This window comes from Antedon mediterranea, chromosome 2 (assembly GCF_964355755.1).
Source record: "Antedon mediterranea chromosome 2, ecAntMedi1.1, whole genome shotgun sequence".
NCBI classification, from domain to species: Eukaryota; Metazoa; Echinodermata; class Crinoidea; order Comatulida; family Antedonidae; genus Antedon; species Antedon mediterranea.
The window spans coordinates 3,903,227-3,921,991 of NC_092671.1; the positions used below are offsets into that span (position 1 = coordinate 3,903,227).

General features: G+C 33.7%; 3 protein-coding genes across 4 annotated transcripts in view; 1 reads left to right on the forward strand and 2 right to left on the reverse strand.

Annotated features, from left to right (window-relative positions):
• LOC140040103 (protein CIP2A homolog) overlaps window positions 1-6,255 on the reverse strand; it is a 35,403-nt gene extending 29,148 nt beyond the window's left edge. For both annotated transcript variants that reach the window (XR_011842689.1, XM_072085783.1), the window contains exons 1-4: window positions 6,172-6,255; window positions 5,018-5,121; window positions 4,668-4,827; window positions 4,165-4,280 (exon numbers count right to left, since the gene is read on the reverse strand). Coding sequence is in view for 1 of the 2 variants with exons in the window: in XM_072085783.1 (XP_071941884.1) it covers window positions 4,165-4,280; window positions 4,668-4,827; window positions 5,018-5,116 (375 nt within the window). In the remaining variant the exon portion in view is untranslated. The remainder of the gene's footprint in view (window positions 1-4,164; window positions 4,281-4,667; window positions 4,828-5,017; window positions 5,122-6,171) is intronic.
• Window positions 6,256-6,487: 232 nt separating this feature from the next.
• On the forward strand, window positions 6,488-11,245 carry LOC140040101 (probable methyltransferase-like protein 25). Its single transcript, XM_072085781.1, has 6 exons — window positions 6,488-7,000; window positions 7,141-7,605; window positions 7,981-8,909; window positions 9,162-9,255; window positions 9,546-9,692; window positions 10,764-11,245. Exons 1-6 carry the CDS (start codon window positions 6,503-6,505, stop codon window positions 10,848-10,850), a joined length of 2,220 nt encoding a protein of 739 aa, XP_071941882.1. The 5' UTR covers window positions 6,488-6,502; the 3' UTR covers window positions 10,851-11,245.
• A 26-nt stretch (window positions 11,246-11,271) lies between these two features.
• Window positions 11,272-18,586, reverse strand: LOC140040102 (exostosin-2-like). Its single transcript, XM_072085782.1, has 10 exons — window positions 18,475-18,586; window positions 16,707-17,234; window positions 16,044-16,250; window positions 15,523-15,718; window positions 15,065-15,204; window positions 14,376-14,598; window positions 13,657-13,840; window positions 13,148-13,314; window positions 12,865-13,008; window positions 11,272-12,383 (listed from the first exon to the last, which is right to left on the reverse strand). The coding sequence occupies exons 2-10, from the start codon at window positions 17,207-17,209 to the stop codon at window positions 12,033-12,035; spliced, it is 2,115 nt and encodes a 704-aa protein (XP_071941883.1). The 5' UTR covers window positions 17,210-17,234; window positions 18,475-18,586; the 3' UTR covers window positions 11,272-12,032.
• Between the last annotated feature and the right edge of the window lie 179 nt (window positions 18,587-18,765).

An 18,765-nucleotide genomic window follows, 5' to 3' on the forward strand; every position in this document is an offset into this window, starting at 1 on the left:
GGAACCTCTATATTAACGGAAAACTCCACTCATAAGCCGTTCATACGACTTTTGTTTTTTGTCAACAAAGTCTTCGTAAAAACTACGATGTATGTAAACAATCAATTACATTTGCATATGAAAGGGTGTCTCCTGTCAAACGTGTTATTGTTCTCACCTACTATTACGCCACAATTAAGTAACAATCATTTGCATACAGATGAGAGAATGTCCCATGTCAAACACATATTGCTGCCATACTACCACTGTATGTAAACAAACCAGCTAATCAATTACTAAAGTAACCTAATCCAAGACACATTGGGATACAGGTGAGAGGATGTTCCAGTCTATAACGAACATGTGATTGTCTAGTTAATTGTACGTACTATCTAGAAAATGGCTGAAATAGTACCGGTATGTTTATATTGCTGCTTCTTTTTTTTTTTTTTTTTTTTTATATTTTATATAATACATCTGTATTATAACTATATAATGTACCGACGTACTGTGTATTATTATTTATGTTATGTCTTTGAGTTTCTCATTGACGTAAACATGACGGATACACTAGATAGGCCTAGATAGTTATCTTATTACTCTACTGTATAAACATCTGTTACAGTATATAGTAATATTTTTTAATTAAACTTATTTATTTTATTTATTTATTTTTTTAAACTATATATATATATTTATTTATTTATTTATTTATTTTTTTTTTTTTTATTTTTCTTTTTATTAATGTTACCTTTTTTAAGCAATACTACTGATGATGATGATGAAGATCTCAATCCCTATCTTAAGTATAATGAATCTAAATACTACCATGTTGAAGAATTTAGACAAATTTCAAACATATCAGATGATGTTTCTTTTCTGTCACTTAACTGTCGTAGTATCGTCAACAAGTTTGACCAGTTCTCACAATTTATTGACTCACTTAATTATAAGTTCTCTGTCATTGCCCTTCAAGAGACATGGTTGAGCGATAATGATGAAGTTTCATTTTTTAACTTGCCGAACTATGTGCTTGTAAATCGTAATCGTACGGGTAGACGGGGCGGAGGCGTAGCTCTATACATTTCTGACAATTTGTGTTACAAACCACGAGATGATTTATCTAAATTAATTACTGAAGCTGAATCCTTATTCATAGATATAATAATTGACGGGAAATATATTTCAGCTGGGGTCATTTATAGACCACCTGAATCTAAAATCAGTATATTTAATAATCAATTTACAGAAGTTATGAATATAATTACCAAAGAAAAGACGCACTCATACCTAATGGGCGACTTTAATCTCGATCTTAACCTATACCATTCAAACTGTAATGTTCAATGTCATGTGGACGCCACTGTTTCCAATTCTTTCTTGCCCCTGATTAATAAACCGACTCGTGTAACAGAAAATACATCTTCTATTATTGATAATATATATAGTAATTCTACAAATAATCACAATATCAATACTGGAATTATTTACACAGATATATCAGATCATTATCCTATATTTGCAATCACAAAATCTGAGAATCGTAAAAAAAATACAAAACAGTCATTTATTTTAAAACGCACTTATTTCCACCAGCAAGTCGAATCCTTTAAGGAAGACTTGGCAATTGAAAACTGGCAACCTGTCCTAAGAACAGAAGATGCAAACATTGCATATTCAACATTTGCTCACAACTTCAAACATTTAATTGATAAAAACTTTCCTTTGAAAAAAATTAAGGCAAAAGCAAATAAAGATCGATCTCCATGGATCACCGAGGCCATAGCAAAGTCAATAACAACTAAGGGCAGGTTGTATAGTTCATACAGAAAAAATCCCACTCCCTCAAATAAACTGAAATATACTAAATACAGAAACAAACTTACAGCACTTATTAAGAAACGAAAAGAAGAATACTACTTTACTCAATTTGAAAATAATAAAAGTAATACCAAAAAGACATGGAAAACGATTAACACTATAATGGGAAGGACAAAAACACGACAACTACCACCAACAATAAATCATGACTTTAAGCAATTTAACACCCCCTCAGAAAAAGCAAATGCGTTTAATACTTATTTCACAAGCATTGGAGAAACGTTGGCAAAACGAATCTCACAAGAACCACAAATAACAGAATCATCTTCGTATTTAACAGGAAACTATGTTAATTCTATGTTTCTAAGACCTGTTACTGAGGATGAAATTAAAACTCTCCTCGAAAATTTGGAAACTAATAAAACACCTGGGCACGATGACATTGGAGCACTATATCTAAAACCATACTCAAACTATCTTAAACGACCGATTACTCATTTGATCAACATATCACTCGCCACCGGTTGTTTTCCGGACGAACTTAAAATTGCAAAAACAATACCTATCTTCAAGAACGGAGATAAATCAGAAATTAACAATTACCGTCCCATATCTATACTGCCATGTCTTTCGAAGGTTTATGAACGGGTTGTTAGCAATCAAACTATTTCATTCCTAAATAAGAACAATGTACTTAATAAATCACAATATGGTTTCCGACAACAACATTCTACTATTCACGCATTATTAGATACATTTGAAAAAATTACCTCTGCAATCGAACAAAAATGCTTTATGATAGGAATATTTTTAGATTTATCAAAAGCGTTCGATTCAATGGATCATCACATTTTATTACAGAAGATGAGACATTACGGTATCAGAGGTGTCGTTTTAGATTGGTTTAAGAGTTACTTATCAACTAGAAAACAATTTGTAAACGTAGAAGGTAAAAAATCAGAAACCAAATACATTAAGTACGGTGTTCCACAGGGGTCCATTCTTGGACCCTTACTATTCCTGATTTTTATAAATGATATGCCATTTGCCTGTAGAAACACAAACGTTATTATGTATGCAGATGACACTAATGTGTTCCTGCAACACAATGATATTACAAGAGCATTCGATATTTTAAACTATGAAATGGCATGTCTTTCTAACTGGTTTATTGCAAATAGATTAACTGTGAACACCAAAAAAACGAATTATATTGTATTTACTAGTAGAAATGTAAAAATTGACACGTCAAATCTAACTTTGCTAATTAATACTGATATTATAGAACGAGTAAATCAAACAAAGTTTCTTGGTGTTCATCTAGATGAGAAATTATCATTTGCATATCATATAAATTCAATCGCAAAGAAAGTTTCAACAGCTATAGGCACCATGAATAAAATAAAATGCGTACTCCCATACGAAATCCTATTAAAAATATACAACTCTCTCATATTACCTAACCTAACATATGCCATAACACTATGGGGATCTACTAATCAAACTATTTTAAATCGTCTTTATATTTTACAAAAGAAAGCACTTAGAAATGTTTGCAACGTTCCTTTTCATCATCCTTCTCTACCACTCTTTGCCCGCACAAAAACATTAAAATTATCTGAGCTGTACCAAAAAAGTGTTGCGATATTCATGTTTAAGTTTCATCATAAGAAGTTGCCTATTACTTTTGACTCTTTCTTTGCTACAAACAATTCCAAACATAATTATGAGACAAGGGCTAAAGACAATTTAAGCACTGCTTTCAAAAGGACCCTATTGGGCCAACAAAGTGTCACATACAGAGGCACTAATGTGTGGAACTCACTACCCAATGACATTAAAATGTCAACCAGTATTGGTATGTTCAAACATAAAATTCATGATATGTTTGTCACCAGTTATCTTTATTTTTAAGCTACTGGTTAATTCATTTTCTCTCGACATTTGATTTGTTATTATCACTGCATTATTTCCATTGTTAGTATTTTTATCGTTACAATTAATATGGTACATTATACAGTTTTTATCTATTTATTTATTTAATTATTTATCTATTTCAATTTCAATTTTGTTTGTTTTGTTTTGTTTTTTTTCTCGTTTTAAGGGGCTTTGCGTCTAAAGCATTAGCTTACAGCTTAACCCCGTTCACAACCTCAATTAATTTTGCATGTACTTTGTATTATCTGAGATTGTGAATAAAGTTATATATATTAATATAACCAGATGAGATGGTTTGCCATCCAAATTCTGCCAGGCCCAACATTGCTTATGTAACTTCAGTCATCCTACAAAGAACCAGTGTTTTAACATGGTATACAGTATATTGTTGCATTCATAGGGCTGAGAAATTTTAGATCGTCTTACCTGTAAAACCACCTTATCACTTAGGCCACCTCTGTAATAATGTTTGAGAACTGATACAAGTGAGGCTGTAATATCAAACTCACTTTGAAGTGTCTTGCAGATTTCACTGTCGGAAACTGTAATATACAATTGGTCAGGATTTACTGGGTGTGTGTCAAACATGTGGTGGAAAAAATCATTACTTTTAGGCATCCAATCTTAAGTGGGCACTGGGCTTAAATTAAGCTGGGTATAAAAATGTCTTAAAACAAGTTTTAAAGATGAGTGGTAATACTTTAATTCTTTTATGATGAAAACAAAATGATAATGAATATAAAGATTATTTACAGTGCTGTAATTGTTTTCGGGCAGAAATACAATAAACATTTAAACCATTTATAAGCAATATTTACATTCATGATCAACATGAAATTTAAGGAAAGAAAAATACAATCAAAATGAGAATAATGGATGAGATGAATGATAAAGAGGACAACATTTGTACAAATTAGTATCACGCTTACCAAGATTGAATAGCACTGATAATGTCTTTGAAATGAGTTCCATGGGTGAGTTTAGATCATAGAGTAATTCCACCACACATGTTAAGAAGGTTGTGGGAAGTAACTTCTGAGCTTTAAATAACTTCAGAGACTTTCCCCCTGATGTCATAGATATCAAAACCTATAAATAGAAACAAAAAATCAGATCTGCACATTCGATCCCCATACATCACAAACCATATGTAGACCTAGGCCAATATACTGCTTGCCTTGAATTAAGACTATGAAATGCTAGGTCTAAATTTCAACCCTAATCCAGGGGTTCACGAGTGCAGTCCGTGAGTGCATTTTATATGGCCTTTTTCACTTACATCTAGTTGTGCTTGCAGTTGTAGTAAATTATTCTCATTGCTTTTGTTTTTGTATTCATTGCAAGCTTCAATGACCGACTTGATAGCTGTAGTTTCCATTATTTCTGTAGAAACGAAATAAATATGATTGTTAAATTTAAATTAAAAAACAGTTCAAAAAATCAATATGAATGCAAATACTGTATTACATGCAATTTCAAGTTGGGCATATATAGGCCTATATATAATCTAAATTCGCCTTTTACACAAAATGGAAGACATCTGCAATTGATGACAAACAATGCTGTACAGGAAAGCGTAACCAACCGAAATAACATAGCATTTTCGGGTGCAGGTCAAGTCGGCCTCAAGTCAACTCGGCCTCACGTCAACTCGGCCAAAAACTAATCGGTCAACTCGGCCACAATAAAGTATGGAACGCAAAAAGTGCAAATGAAGGGAATTGATGAAATAATATTTCTTCACAATGTTTTAACTATAAACTATAATTCTGACTTTTAATGAATATTAATATTTAGACAATAATATATTTAGCTAAAAAATAGGAGGCCGAGTTGACTTGAGGCCGAGCCGAGTTGGATCGAAATCACATTTCCATTTCCAGTGGATTTCAAGACAACATTAAACATGTTAAAATAAAAAAAAATTAACTGTCAAATGTTCTTAAAATAAAATATTGGCATGCATTACGGAAATGAAAATATAGGCCTAAATATTATAAAACATTATGAAAAATGTTATATTATTATAATTAATGTTAATCTTCTAATTAAGACTAATATTATAGTAATAGTAATACTCTATCTAGCCTGGCTCACGGACTCTAGCTAGTACGCCTGCGGCCTAGGCCCTAGCTAAAAGCCCCGGTGAGGTCCTATAGCCAGTCCTACTTTACTTGGGTATCCCTTTACTCTATACATACACTACACACCACTAGACTAGCTAGGCTAAGCCTACTATATATAATACTACTAAGCTAGCTAGCCTAGCTAGTAGGGCCTCTAGTAGTAGGCCTACACTGCAGTCACGTCTACCTACAGACATTTACGAGTGAAATTCATATTATTATTCTTAAATTTATCTATCAACAATAACTAAAATAACATCTTCCTATTAGCGTGCACATTTTAATTTGATTTTTCAACAAAAAGTACCGTTTTTTAAATACAAAACTGATGTGTTTTCGTGTTTCTACGACGGGGGAGAGGGAACAGAATCGCGACGACCGCGAGATTTTCAAACGTCTACTACTTACGCATGCGTATTACATGACTAGTCAAATAAAGTATTTTGTAATTTTAGGTTACGCCATTTACAAATTATAAAGTCAACTAAATTAATATAAAAAAAAAATATATGTATTTAAATAAATATTATACGTGATAAATAATTACTCTTGTTGTGGTAATTACAAATATTAGTCACATAATATAATGCTGTTTGTTCCTCGGGGTCATGCACACACAAAAACCAAAACAAAACATAATGGAACATGTGAACGATATTGATATTCAATGGATTGATTTCAAAGATGAAAATCAAGCTATAAAAGCAATCGATGAAATATTATCATTTATCCAAAAGTATTATGAATTATTAAGGGTAAATACAGTTAGCTTTTATAGCGAGGATCAATGGGAAGTTTTCCGTAATTTTTCTCTGGAGCTAAGCCAAGAAATCATGCAATTGACAGATGAGGAGATGGCAAAATTTCCCATTGGAGACCCTGAACTTTTCACTGTTACAGAATACCCTGCCTTACACGATTTCAGTGTATGTTTTTTGCAGAAAAGACTTGAGTGTCTTGGAGTAATAAGAGATAATGTATTTGGAGATGAAAGCGGTCATGGGAGAGGTTATTTTGACATGTCCCAATCAGGAAAACATTTACTCAAGAATTTCATGGCTCCAAAGAAAACTCATGAAGTTCTCAACATGGCATGCTTTGTTAATGGAATATGTAAAATTGTGGACATTCATCAGGTATTATACTTCATTCCATGACCATAATTTTAATTCATCATTATGCAATATAAGCCTAGGCTATATCATATAAAAATGTTCTTGAAAAATTGTTTAGAAGTTGATAACATTTTTTAATTGAATTTCTTTTTTTTTTTCAGGTTGTGGATATCGGTAGTGGAAAAGGGTATCTAAGTTATTTTCTTTCAAAGTATTATAACTTAGATGTCATCGGAGTGGACTCTTCGTGTATAAACACTGCTGGTGCGTCCAAGCGGAACTTCATATTGGACAAGCAGTGGAGAGGACTTGTAAAAAGTGCAATCAGGCGTAGCAATGACTGTGGCCAAAATGATGATAGAACCAAACGTGGTGTTTCTGATGTGGTAGAAGATGAAGAGAAGAGAGACGGTGCTGGACAAGATAACAACCATCAGACGAAGGCTTTGTCTTCAGATATGCATGAGAGTACCAGTGAGCAAACAAATACTGATAAAATATGTAAAGACAAGAAAGATATGAGAAAAGGAAGAAAACAAAAGAAAAGTGCTAGTAGTAACTTTCAGCCAATCACAGCATATGTTAATCAACAGACAGATTTTAGTCAGTTCTTTGACACGGACAAGGTGTGAACTATTTTTTAAAGAATTTATGTATTGTGTATTTATATACAGGTTGTTGGGGTTTATTTACAGTACTATAATCTAGGTTCTAGATGACGATGTGCCTTGATATACCATTTTAACAGTCATACAATGTCATACATAAAAATACTTGAGCTGACTTATGCTTATGCTAAAAGAAAAAATATAATATATGTCGTGTCATAACTACAATTGAGCTGGGGAAAAAATCACAATACAGTACCTACTGATGACAGGATTTGTGGCTAGGATTCAATAAAAACACATAAGGTGGTTTCAACTTGTGTGGAGCCTCTGTGCAAAATATGGAATAAAAAAAAACACATTTTTATTTACTTTTTATTCCTCTCTCAACAGGGTCTATGTCTTGTTGGTTTGCATGCATGTGGAAATTTATCTCCATCGATGCTACGAATATTCACAGCTTCCGATCAGATGAAAATATTGTGCAATGTCGCTTGCTGTTATCACTTGCTCACTGAGGAATGTTCAGAAATGAGTCCAGAGATTCAGAAGATGGAAGAGGAGAAGAAGCAAGAGGAGAAAAAAGAAGATAGAAGAAAATTGGAATTATTGAAGAAAGACGAGGAAAGAAGAGAACTTACCAATGTATCAACTGGAGTTAATCAACTTTTAGTTAAAGATGGAAAAGAAGATGTTGTTTGTATAGACAAGAAAGAAGTAATAGAAAAGTTAACATTAGAAAAGATCTGTCAAGAAGTGGAGAATACAAACAACGCACCACCAGTTTCTAGAAGTGTGAACTCTACAACATCATGTGCATCAGATACATTTGATTGCGAAAATAAGCATGTATGCTTCCATCAACCAATGTCATCATCATCACAGAATCCTTCTTGTAGTATAGGCACGATTACTAGGCCTATCGGTACATATTTGCAAGACCCTAAGTCAGTTCTACAGCATCAGAAAGGCTCTAAAGACAGTAAAGATCATGCTACAGCAGCATGCTCTAAAGATACAGGCTTGCAGATTCCAGAAGACAGCAGCATTCAAGAGAATTCAGACAAAGACAACAATGAATCTGCACATCTCCAACAACCTGCATCTTCCACCACCAATCCACACACCAATGAAACTGACAGAGGTTTCCCAATAAGTCGGTACTTACGAGCGAAAAATGCACAGTTAAACAAAAATGCCCGAATGGTAGGATGTATGGCGGTACAGCGAGTCCACCAAGCAAAAGAACTTCCAACCGAAAAGTTATTTTACCGAGCAGTTTTTCAATCAATCCTGATCGACAATTTTAAAGACTATAACAAGTGAGTTGTGAGTTCATTCACATGACAATGAAAAATAGTTTAATATGTATGTTTTTTGAGACAGTTCTTTAGGTCATGTTCAGTTATAACATAGCAGTGTCAGGTAATGATATGCACTGCCTAGTTCACACGCAAAATTATTATCTGTTCTTAGCTACACCATTAGTAAATGTATAAAAAGCGAACACCACCTATACATATTATAAGGTTATTCATTGAAAATCTCAATTGGTAAATGTTTGTGTTTTTTAGTTGTCGCAATGTTGGTAAACTAGCAGGAAAGTGTAAGAATTTTGTTGAATACTGTCGACGAGCTTTTCAAAAACTTGACCTTGATGGAAGCAAAGTAAGACCTACATACAGTATAGGAGAAAAGAGGAAAGCTGTCTACATTATCGCACTTTATGTGTCGAAAAAAATGTGATGTGCCCATATATAGACATGCTGATGTCATATCACTACCATATTTAAGAATATCATTACCATATTTGGGTACATCACACTTTTTTTGTCAAACTACTGTAGTTAACAGTACGGATTGTCAATCCCACAAAATGGTAGATAGCAACAAGCAATTTCCCAGTTACAGAATACACAAATTTGTTTTTTTAACTTTGTAATTTTTTTTTCTTAAAGCTCACTGATGATCAGCTTCTTCAATACTACAATAAATATAATCCAGATAAACGCAAGCTACAGGCTTTTAATCAGTTCCGAAGTGCACTTGCGCCCTCTATTGAAGGTCTGATTCTCCTTGATCGACTTCTGTATCTTAAAGAACAGGTACAGTATTCAACACTTTGTATTGTAAATTTACAAATATGTACAAGCAATACAATATGGAGCCAACTCCTGGGCGACTTACTGTATAGTAGGTAATATTATGAATATCTCCAAGTTATTCAAGACAACAAATCAGTGCTCTGATGTATTTTCTATTGTTATAGCAATGTTCTCCTATGCAAATAAAAGCAAATGCATGGTGATGCACTTCGGACATTCAAATGTTCATTTTAAATACCAAATAGATGAAGTTGAACTGGAAACAGTTGAGAAAATAAAGGACCTAGGAGTACTAATTACTAATGACTGTAAACCAACCCAACAAAAAAAAAAAAAAAAAAACTGCGCCAAAGTATCTCAGCGGGCCATGAACTGTTTAAGAAGCATCAGAACGACTTTCGTATATATGGATAAAGACTGTTTTAACGTCATCTACAAGCATTATGTACGCCCACATCTCGAATTTTGTGTTCAAGTATGGAATCCATATCTTCAAAAGGACATAAATGTAATTGAAAGAGTACAACGTTGTGCGACTAAATTAGTTCCATGTATCCGTTCATATTCATATGAAGATCGTTTAAAGCTTCTTGGCCTAACAACCTTGTATGACAGAAGAATTCGAGGTGACCTGATTGAAGCATATAAAATTGTTAAAGATTTCGAGGGTGTAGCCAAGGATGATTTTTTCCAAATGAGAAGTAACATTAGCAGAATTACTCGAGGGCATCACCTGAGATTTTTCAAGCCTATTTTCCATAAAGGATTGAACTGTAGAAGACATACCTTCTCGCAACGAGTAATAAACCATTGGAACAGTTTACCAGCCGACATCAATTCTGAGACCTCTAGCACCTTCAAGAATTGCATCGACACAATGTAGTTGATATGGGGTTAAAAAGGCATCGCCTAAACTTTCCCATTATAACTAAACTAAACTAAACTATGTGACATACCTAAAAACTCAAGTAAATGTTTAGTACAAGATTAATGTACCTTTACTATTGCTGATACTTAAATTTTCTTTCTTTTTTTTCATTTATAAATAATTATGTTTATGATTTTTTACAGAAACAAACGAGTCTAGCATATATTGTGAAGCTGTTCAATCAGGTGATCTCTCCAAGGTGTTATGCTATCGTTGCAGTCAAAGATTAAATACAATTAACAAAACAATCAATTTTCATTCATTTAAATGGACTTATTTTGGCATCATGAGAGAACAAATTCTGGCACTAGACAGAACTTTAAACCATCAACCTACAGGTCAAGTCGAGTGGCTTCAACCATAGCCATAGAATGGGCACAGGTTCACGTTTCTCCTTTACCATAGTTCTATTGTAGAACAAGTCATCTAAAATGGACCTAAAGCTGGAGGGCCAGGTCGATTTATTTTTGTGTATTAAGAAAAAAACTGTTGGCACTAGACAGGATTTTAATCCAGAATTGTGGTATCGGAAGATAGTACCCTAATTATCAACCTACAACATGTGTATTTTATTAGTAGAAAGTGTTACAAATAAAGTCACTGTAGATTTTGACAAGCCTTTTATTTTATTTGTCTATACATAATTGAGTATCAATATCTCTAATTAGCATTTTATTCAATAATTTATTTAATATCAAGCAGAATCAATTTTTATAAATACAGCCAGCTGTACTAGCTTAGCATACATGATTGTTACATAGCCCATCTAAAACATAGTACTGTACTCTACATTACTATGCATCATATTTATCATCACCCACATATAAAACAGAGTTGAACTACTGCTAGTATTGCTGGCTTTAAATTCAGTGATTGTAGCATAGTTGTTCTTTTATTAATGTCCTAATTTTATGTATTTTATTTACCACTACAAACAGTAGCACTAGTAGCAAGATTAGGCTAAAATGGACTGGATTATATAATGATTTGGGCTATACATGTAGTCTACAGGTTGTAGTTCTATGATCTTAACATTCTGAGGTGATAAAGGGAAGAGAGTTTTATCAAGTTTCCTAAAGTTTGCTAGTGTAGACCGATTGACAAAGTTTGACAAACTGAACAACAAGTTTACAGAAGTCTACACTAGCAAACTCTAGAAAACTTAAAATGTTCTCGTGTAGACTAGGCTAAGAAAATAAGATACTGCATAATTCATTAATTACAATTTAAATTTGACATTGTACAAATATTACTTTCGACAAAACAATATTGACCAATCGTTGACAAGGTGGAGTTGAAAGCTTGACAAATTAATTTATCTATATAAAAACTTTACTAAATTGTAATATTAAATATAAATAGTTCTACAAATTATAAAAAAAATATATACATAACATTGAAAGTACAAAACATTATATATCTCCCACATTTTTAAAACGTTTTAATTCTTCCGGTACATTGTCTATATGTAAAACTGGATCGGCACGATATTCCACGCTTTTTAACGCCATTATTCCATATATCTTGGCAAAATCGGAAATACATTCTGACCTCGTTTCCATATGTTTAGGATCGGCTGAGAGATTACCGGTAATGATGCATTCTGGGCATTTGAATTTTTTCTTGGGGGTGACTTTCATTGGCGGTTTTCCCGTCACGTTACTAATTAAAAAGTTCATGGCGATGTCTTCACAGTTGAAATTTTCGTCGACCCACATTTTTATCACCGATGGCATTCGATGGGTGTACAGGAAGTTGAAGTACTGAAACAAACCAAGTTAGAATTTATATTTTATTTATTTCTTTTTACTGGGTGACCACTTCAGTCAAAGACTGGTCTCCAGTGGGCCCAGTTATGATGAGTGGCTGTGTGACAGTGGCTATACAGTATGTGTGCTCGTATACCAGGGTAATCCCTTACTAGCCTAGCCTAGATTTACTAGGTTCTTTAAAGTGCACATGAGTTAGATGTGTACACTGGACCTACGGTTTATTGTTCTTAATAAAAAAAAAACTTGTTCTACCAGCAGAACCATGGAGCAAGTGAGCTTCGAACCCTTGCCGATGTTAAGCTTGGTTCCTACTAGGACGTAACGCAAGGACGTAAATGCAACGCTGCGTCTTAGTGGGAAGCAAGCTTTATGTTTAGTGATCCTGGTTCGACTGTCTTAACCGCTCGGCCACTATGGAAGTGTTTCTCTATGCAGATCAAGTTTATTTCGTATCTATATATAAATGTGTTACCTTGTGATAAAATGCAGCACCAGATAGAACCATAGATGTTGAGCTCGTCCATTCCGACTCATACTTCCATTTTCCAGTGGCTTCATCCCACGTATGAAGACGACCTGGGTAGCCTACCAAACGATCCGGAAACTCGCGCCACACCTGCCAAAAAACCAAATAATTTATTTAATATCAAAACATTCATGTGGGTATAGACAAACCCATATTATTATTATTCTATGGTAAAAGTCTACCACATCGATCCAAGATATTATCATTAGTAATTAAATTTAGTTTTTACCTCATAACCAAATTCTAGTTCATCTGGGTTTAACATTAGAATATCATCATCTAGGGCCAGTACACACTCAGTCTCAATCTCATCATATGGATAGAATCTATTGCTTAATTTGTTTTCCTTCGTCTGGACCACCTTTAGTGGCTTGCTGATCTTGGGCCATGTAGTGGCTATAAAAGACAGAAATGAAATTGTTGTAAAATAGAAGTTTAAATAGAGCATTTTTAATACGTAATTTTGTAGTCAAACAAAGTCAAACAAAATGATTTCACTTATAAAAAGACAAAACTAGACAGTTAAATTTAAACAAAAAACTTCTGGTAATGGATTTCTGATTAACAATTTTTTTAACTTTTATTAGGTTTTTTTATTGTAGATCCAATTTTTGGTCAAAAATGAAAACTTAAATGTGACATTAAAATGGCAAATTCAACCAAAAATTTTTTTTAAAATGATTTAATAACATGTGCCCAGTTACTACAATTAAGGATCACTTCAGAAGGAAACGTTACCTGCTGGTGGAGACATTTCTTGGTTGTTCCATACAACGAGAATCTTGCTCAAACTTGGTGTTTTTGCAATCTCCCGGATGATTTTGAAAAGACTTTCAACTCGGTTGTACGTCAAGACAACAGCGGTAAATCCTTCAGCTTTTGGTGGCATTTTTGGCAAGAAAAATGGACTTATTGTGTTTTCCTAAAACAACAAATCACATAACAATATAATTTTTTAAGTTTAAGAAAGTTTAAAATAGTATGTTAGGATAAATAATGTTAAGATAATAAATCTAGGGTTTTCCACAGGAATAATCAGGGAACCACAACCACTTTGTGATTGTGAATTTTTAGTTAAACTTTTTTTAAATAGTGGTGGTCAGAAGCTAGTTAGTAGTAGTTGGACATTTGAGTTGGAGTTAAGTGCTGATAGAGGCCGAGTACCATCAATCAGCATGGGATGAGCCCTGCAAATGTTTGTAGGGGCTGTCCAACATCAATCAGAACGGGAGGAGCCTTGTGAATTTTTATAGGTGCAGCTGTCCACCACTCAGCATGGAGAGAACCTTATGAGTGCTTTTTGGGGCTGACTACCACCAATCAACATGGAGAGAGCCCTGTGAGTACTCGTAGGCCCAACTAGTCACCACCCATAAGCATGAAGAGAGCCTTATAAGTGCTTGTACGAGTTGACCATCAACAATCAACAAGGGGAGAAAAATCACATTACAACTTACTTTGCTTGGCTCATTCCAAGATGCATAACTCTTTTTCATATATGGAAATATCCTGTCATTGATAATTTGCAGTGTTGTCAATGCTATCTGGCCCATCGACTTAAAGTAGTTCTCCCAATAGAACAATGCCTGTTTTCGCATCAACTGAATTTGTGTCGAAGAGGTCAAGCTGAGAATGTCTGGTAAACGCTCTAGTTCTTCTTCCCTGATTGAAATTGACGCCCTACAAAAATTGAAAATTAGTTAAGTTTTTAATACCAACCTAGTAATCTAAATTTTTAACAAATTAGTACCTGACCAATGATTTGAGATTGCAATTATGTATTTCTTTTTTTTTTATAAATTGTTGAGAGTAATAAATAATTAACATATTGAAAAGCAGTCACAGTGTTCTTTTACTGAGTACAGTATGTAGATGTATTATATTATCAGGGATGTAGTTGGGAAGTTTAGTAGTGGGTGTCAATAACTTTAAGACTGGGTGGGGAAAAAACAGTACTTTAAAAGGTATTCAGACATTGTGTGCTGTGGTAAAATTAGAAGGCTTTAAAATAAGCTTTTATTAGGTTGGAAGACATTGAAGGTGTCTTCACCCACCTCAGCACATCCATGTAATATTAATATTTTTCTGTTGTACATTAGCCAGTAAATATGTTTATTTTTCAAAGTATAAATTTATAAATGCTTACCGTGTCCAGTCTAAGACATCTGCGAATGGCATTACATATGTATCTATTACAACAACTGGTATACAACCTGCTTTCAATGCGTCACTTAGGGCCGGTTGGCCTAGACGTGCCCGACGCAATATTATACAAAATGTAGCATCCTGATAAAAAATAAAAATGACAAAGTGAGCCGCTGTGTCATATCTCGCAGTACTGACCAAGTCCAATTTTTACCCAAAAAAATGTTATCCTATTATTATATTATTCTGAAAACCAAATAATTCTGGAAAAATCCAAGGTGTATTTCATTAAAAACTCTTAAAATATAATTTCTGGAAAAACCCAAACTATATTTCTGGAAAAACCCAAAAAACATTTTTGTGAAAAAACCAAAGGTAAATTTAGGGAAAAACCCAAGGTATATTTGTGGAAACACCCAAAAAAATCCATATATTAATATTCAAATTTTAAACACAAACCTGTAAAACATGTGGGTAGCGAAACTGATCATTGCCTTTGCACATTTTCGAGGTGTCCGTCTCATCTTCGTTGCCCGATTCACATCGGTCCAGAATCAGTATATCTGAATGACTGTTTGCTAGATCATCAAGTTCGTCCCGGAAGTCGGGATGTATTCCAATTTGTGCAGATATTGCCAAATATTTTCTATCAGCCCTATAGAATAATTTAACAATCAATAATTATTAGAAAAGTACTGTAAAGTAGTATGTCTTTATATAGAAATGCACTGGAAAAACGACAAAGTGAGCCGCTGTGTGAGAAATGACTTTCAAAAATTGAATAGGACCTATGGTGCAATGACCTATGGTGCAATTACCTAGGTAGTATTTAATTCAGTATATTTCACAATGCAACATTAGACAAATACATTCTATCAGATGTTATAAATAACAAGTGCATTTTTTTAAAAAGATAATCACTATAACTGTGCAATTTACCTCTAATAGAGAAAAGGGCCTGTAAACATAACTATACTCACTTTATATCCACTTCAGGAAGTAGGATTAAACTAACTTCTGGATTGAAGACGGGAATGCTAACATCAAACCCAGAACGGTAAGTCCACGTAGAGAAGCCGCCACCAGCAACGATAGCCTTACCACGAGGAACATCCAATGACGTGTTGAAATCTGGTACAGTTCCAGGCAAGATATTAAATAGCAGATGATTCAAACCATGATTCCACCTATAATATGAAAAAAATATGTTAAGCTCTGTTTACACTAAAAAATGTGTGATGTGCATAAATATGGTAGTGATATGCCTAAATATGGTAGTGATATGACATCATCATGTGCATATGTGCACATCACATTTTTTGTCAAATAAAGTTTGATAGTGTAAACAGTGCCTTAGATGAGCGCATTTATATTTGACTTTGACAGGGCCCAAACAAATATAATGTACATACAATAGTACCCAAGGAGCATTTGGATAATATATTATTATGATGATTGTACAAGAAATAAACATAAAAGTACTTGTGTACATCTCTCTATAATTTTTACTGTATGCTTTAATAGCAAAGCCGACCGACAATCGGACAATAATTAAATTAAGAAGACATTTATAAAGGTGTCCCCTTAATAGGGGTTCTGCTGTATATAAGAATTTATATGCTTGTATACAGTATGTACACTACCTAGGTAACTGCGCCAATACTTGACCGTTCTCATGGGTCCTAAGTGTGTTCTGGCTTAGCATGTCAATAGACGGTATAAACAGACATGCTCTCTCCGGTTCAGCAGTGTAAAACGAACTTGAAGCAATTGTGGTTAACACCTCATGAAACTCCTTCGATAAAGTGTTTGTTATTATAATTCCATTCTCATCTATATATTTCTTAACTGGATATATATAAACACTAATCATATTTGCATCTTTCCCACAGTGATAAACATCTAGGCATTCATAGTGGCTACATGTTATGTCCCCTTTGTGTGCTGGTTGGCTTGTTGATAAAATCTTGACCTCTGGTACGGAATTCAAATCCGGAATGGTGAAAAGGTTTCTCCGTTCTCTTTCGGTCTCTTGCGTGTGTGGCCAAAATTGAAAGAATCCTGTTACTATAACGCCGAATAGAATAACTGTAAATAATACTATGTAAAAGTTTTGGTATTTTGAGCGAAGTCTCATCGTAATCATTATGGCAGCGCTTATGACAAGAAATCTGTAATTAAACAAAACATTTAAAGAAAATTTATATTTTTAAAAATTAATTCGATGAACCCATTTTGGCCACTAAATTGGATCCAAGAAGGCGGATAATGTTGAAACTTCATTTAACATTCCCAGAGTACAATTACTTTAATACTGTACCCCATCATGTGTATAATTTTAGATGTGTGCTGTAAGCAAAATTTGTATAACGAACAAACGTACAAACTCTATATATTTATATACAGTAGATGCGGACGGTGTAACAAAAATCAACCACTTCAACTTCATTAATCAACTATCATAATAAAATTTAAAGTACTAATACAATTTCATTATCCACTAAACTTGATTTACTGTTTTACTGTATGTGTAAACACTCTGTAGTTACAAACCTCATAACCACTAACGTAACCAAATTTAAGCAACAATTTTTGTTATACTGTATTATTGATTAAAGTTTGTTTTTAAATGGTTGAAAGTAGTAGTACTAATAGGCCCTAGTTACTTTCAACCATTTAAAAAAATAAACAATGACATTAGTTTTATTTATTCAATTGACTCACAAATTTATAAAATCGCGACAGAGAGTGACAGAATAATATTGTGGCCGGTCATTATCATGCATGAAATGGACTATTGTGGTCATTCATGCATGACATTTATTTACTGGAATTTTCCGGATTTTTGGGGGGTTTTCCATCTAATATAAGCTAGAAAATGTTATTGACTTTTGTAAATGTCACGGTGGCCGAGTGGTTAAGGCGTTGGGCTTAAAATTCAATGGGTATTACACCCGCGCAGGTTCGAGTCCTGTCCGTGACGTACTTTTTTATAACTTTTGTTATCATTTCCAAGATAACATAGAGGCCTAGCTAGGCCTACCTAGCCTAGCCTAGGCTATCTATGTCAATTTATTTATTAATAAAAGTCCAAACATCAATCAAAATAATAATAGCAAAAACATGTACTACTATTTTTATTAAATTATAATACTTCTGTTTAGTAAATCAGTAGTAGTAGTATCTTTATTTCATTCAAACGACTGCTAGTACTACTACTACAAACTACAGAGTACTAGGCTAGTAAGTAGTAGAGCCGCTTAGAAGTAGTACTAAACTACCTAGGCCTAGCCTAGATAGAGGCTAGCTAGAGACTAGAGTAGGCCTACAGGCCTTTGTTACAACCACACCTAAACCTTCCTAAACACAAACAAAAAAGGTTTAATTTACATTAATTTTGAAACTACTAACCTTGTAAAGTGAAAGTAATAAAGCTTAAGTGATATTATTTAATAATAGATGCATTTTTCGATACATTTTGAACATGATTTTTGCTCTGTTGTCTCTTTTTGTCGTGGTTCCTACTTCCGGCAGGGCGGCGGCGCTGTTACGTTTTTTGTGTGTTTAATGTCTGACGTTGAGGGGGTGATAATTATCAATATTAATTTTAATTTATTCAAAAACCGCTTTCAAAACATAGCATAGTGGCCAAATCTGGCATCTAGCATTTATGCTAGGCATAATTTTAGAAAATCTGGCATA

What these genes read in the sequence shown, in the direction of transcription:
- LOC140040102 (XM_072085782.1), bottom strand. Translation starts at nt 17,209, where the DNA reads ATGATTACGATGAGACTTCGCTCAAAATACCAAAACTTTTACATAGTA. An exon ending in CTTCCTGAAGTGGATATAAA is followed by an intron (nt 15,719 to 16,043) that starts GTGAGTATAGTT and finishes ATTATTCTATAG; the next exon opens with GGCTGATAGAAAATATTTGG. An exon ending in GTGCTGCATTTTATCACAAG is followed by an intron (nt 12,384 to 12,864) that starts GTAACACATTTA and finishes GGTTTGTTTCAG; the next exon opens with TACTTCAACTTCCTGTACAC.
- LOC140040101 (XM_072085781.1), top strand. Translation starts at nt 6,503, where the DNA reads ATGGAACATGTGAACGATATTGATATTCAATGGATTGATTTCAAAGAT. An exon ending in AAATTGTGGACATTCATCAG is followed by an intron (nt 7,001 to 7,140) that starts GTATTATACTTC and finishes TTTTTTTTTCAG; the next exon opens with GTTGTGGATATCGGTAGTGG. An exon ending in TTGACCTTGATGGAAGCAAA is followed by an intron (nt 9,256 to 9,545) that starts GTAAGACCTACA and finishes TTTTTCTTAAAG; the next exon opens with CTCACTGATGATCAGCTTCT.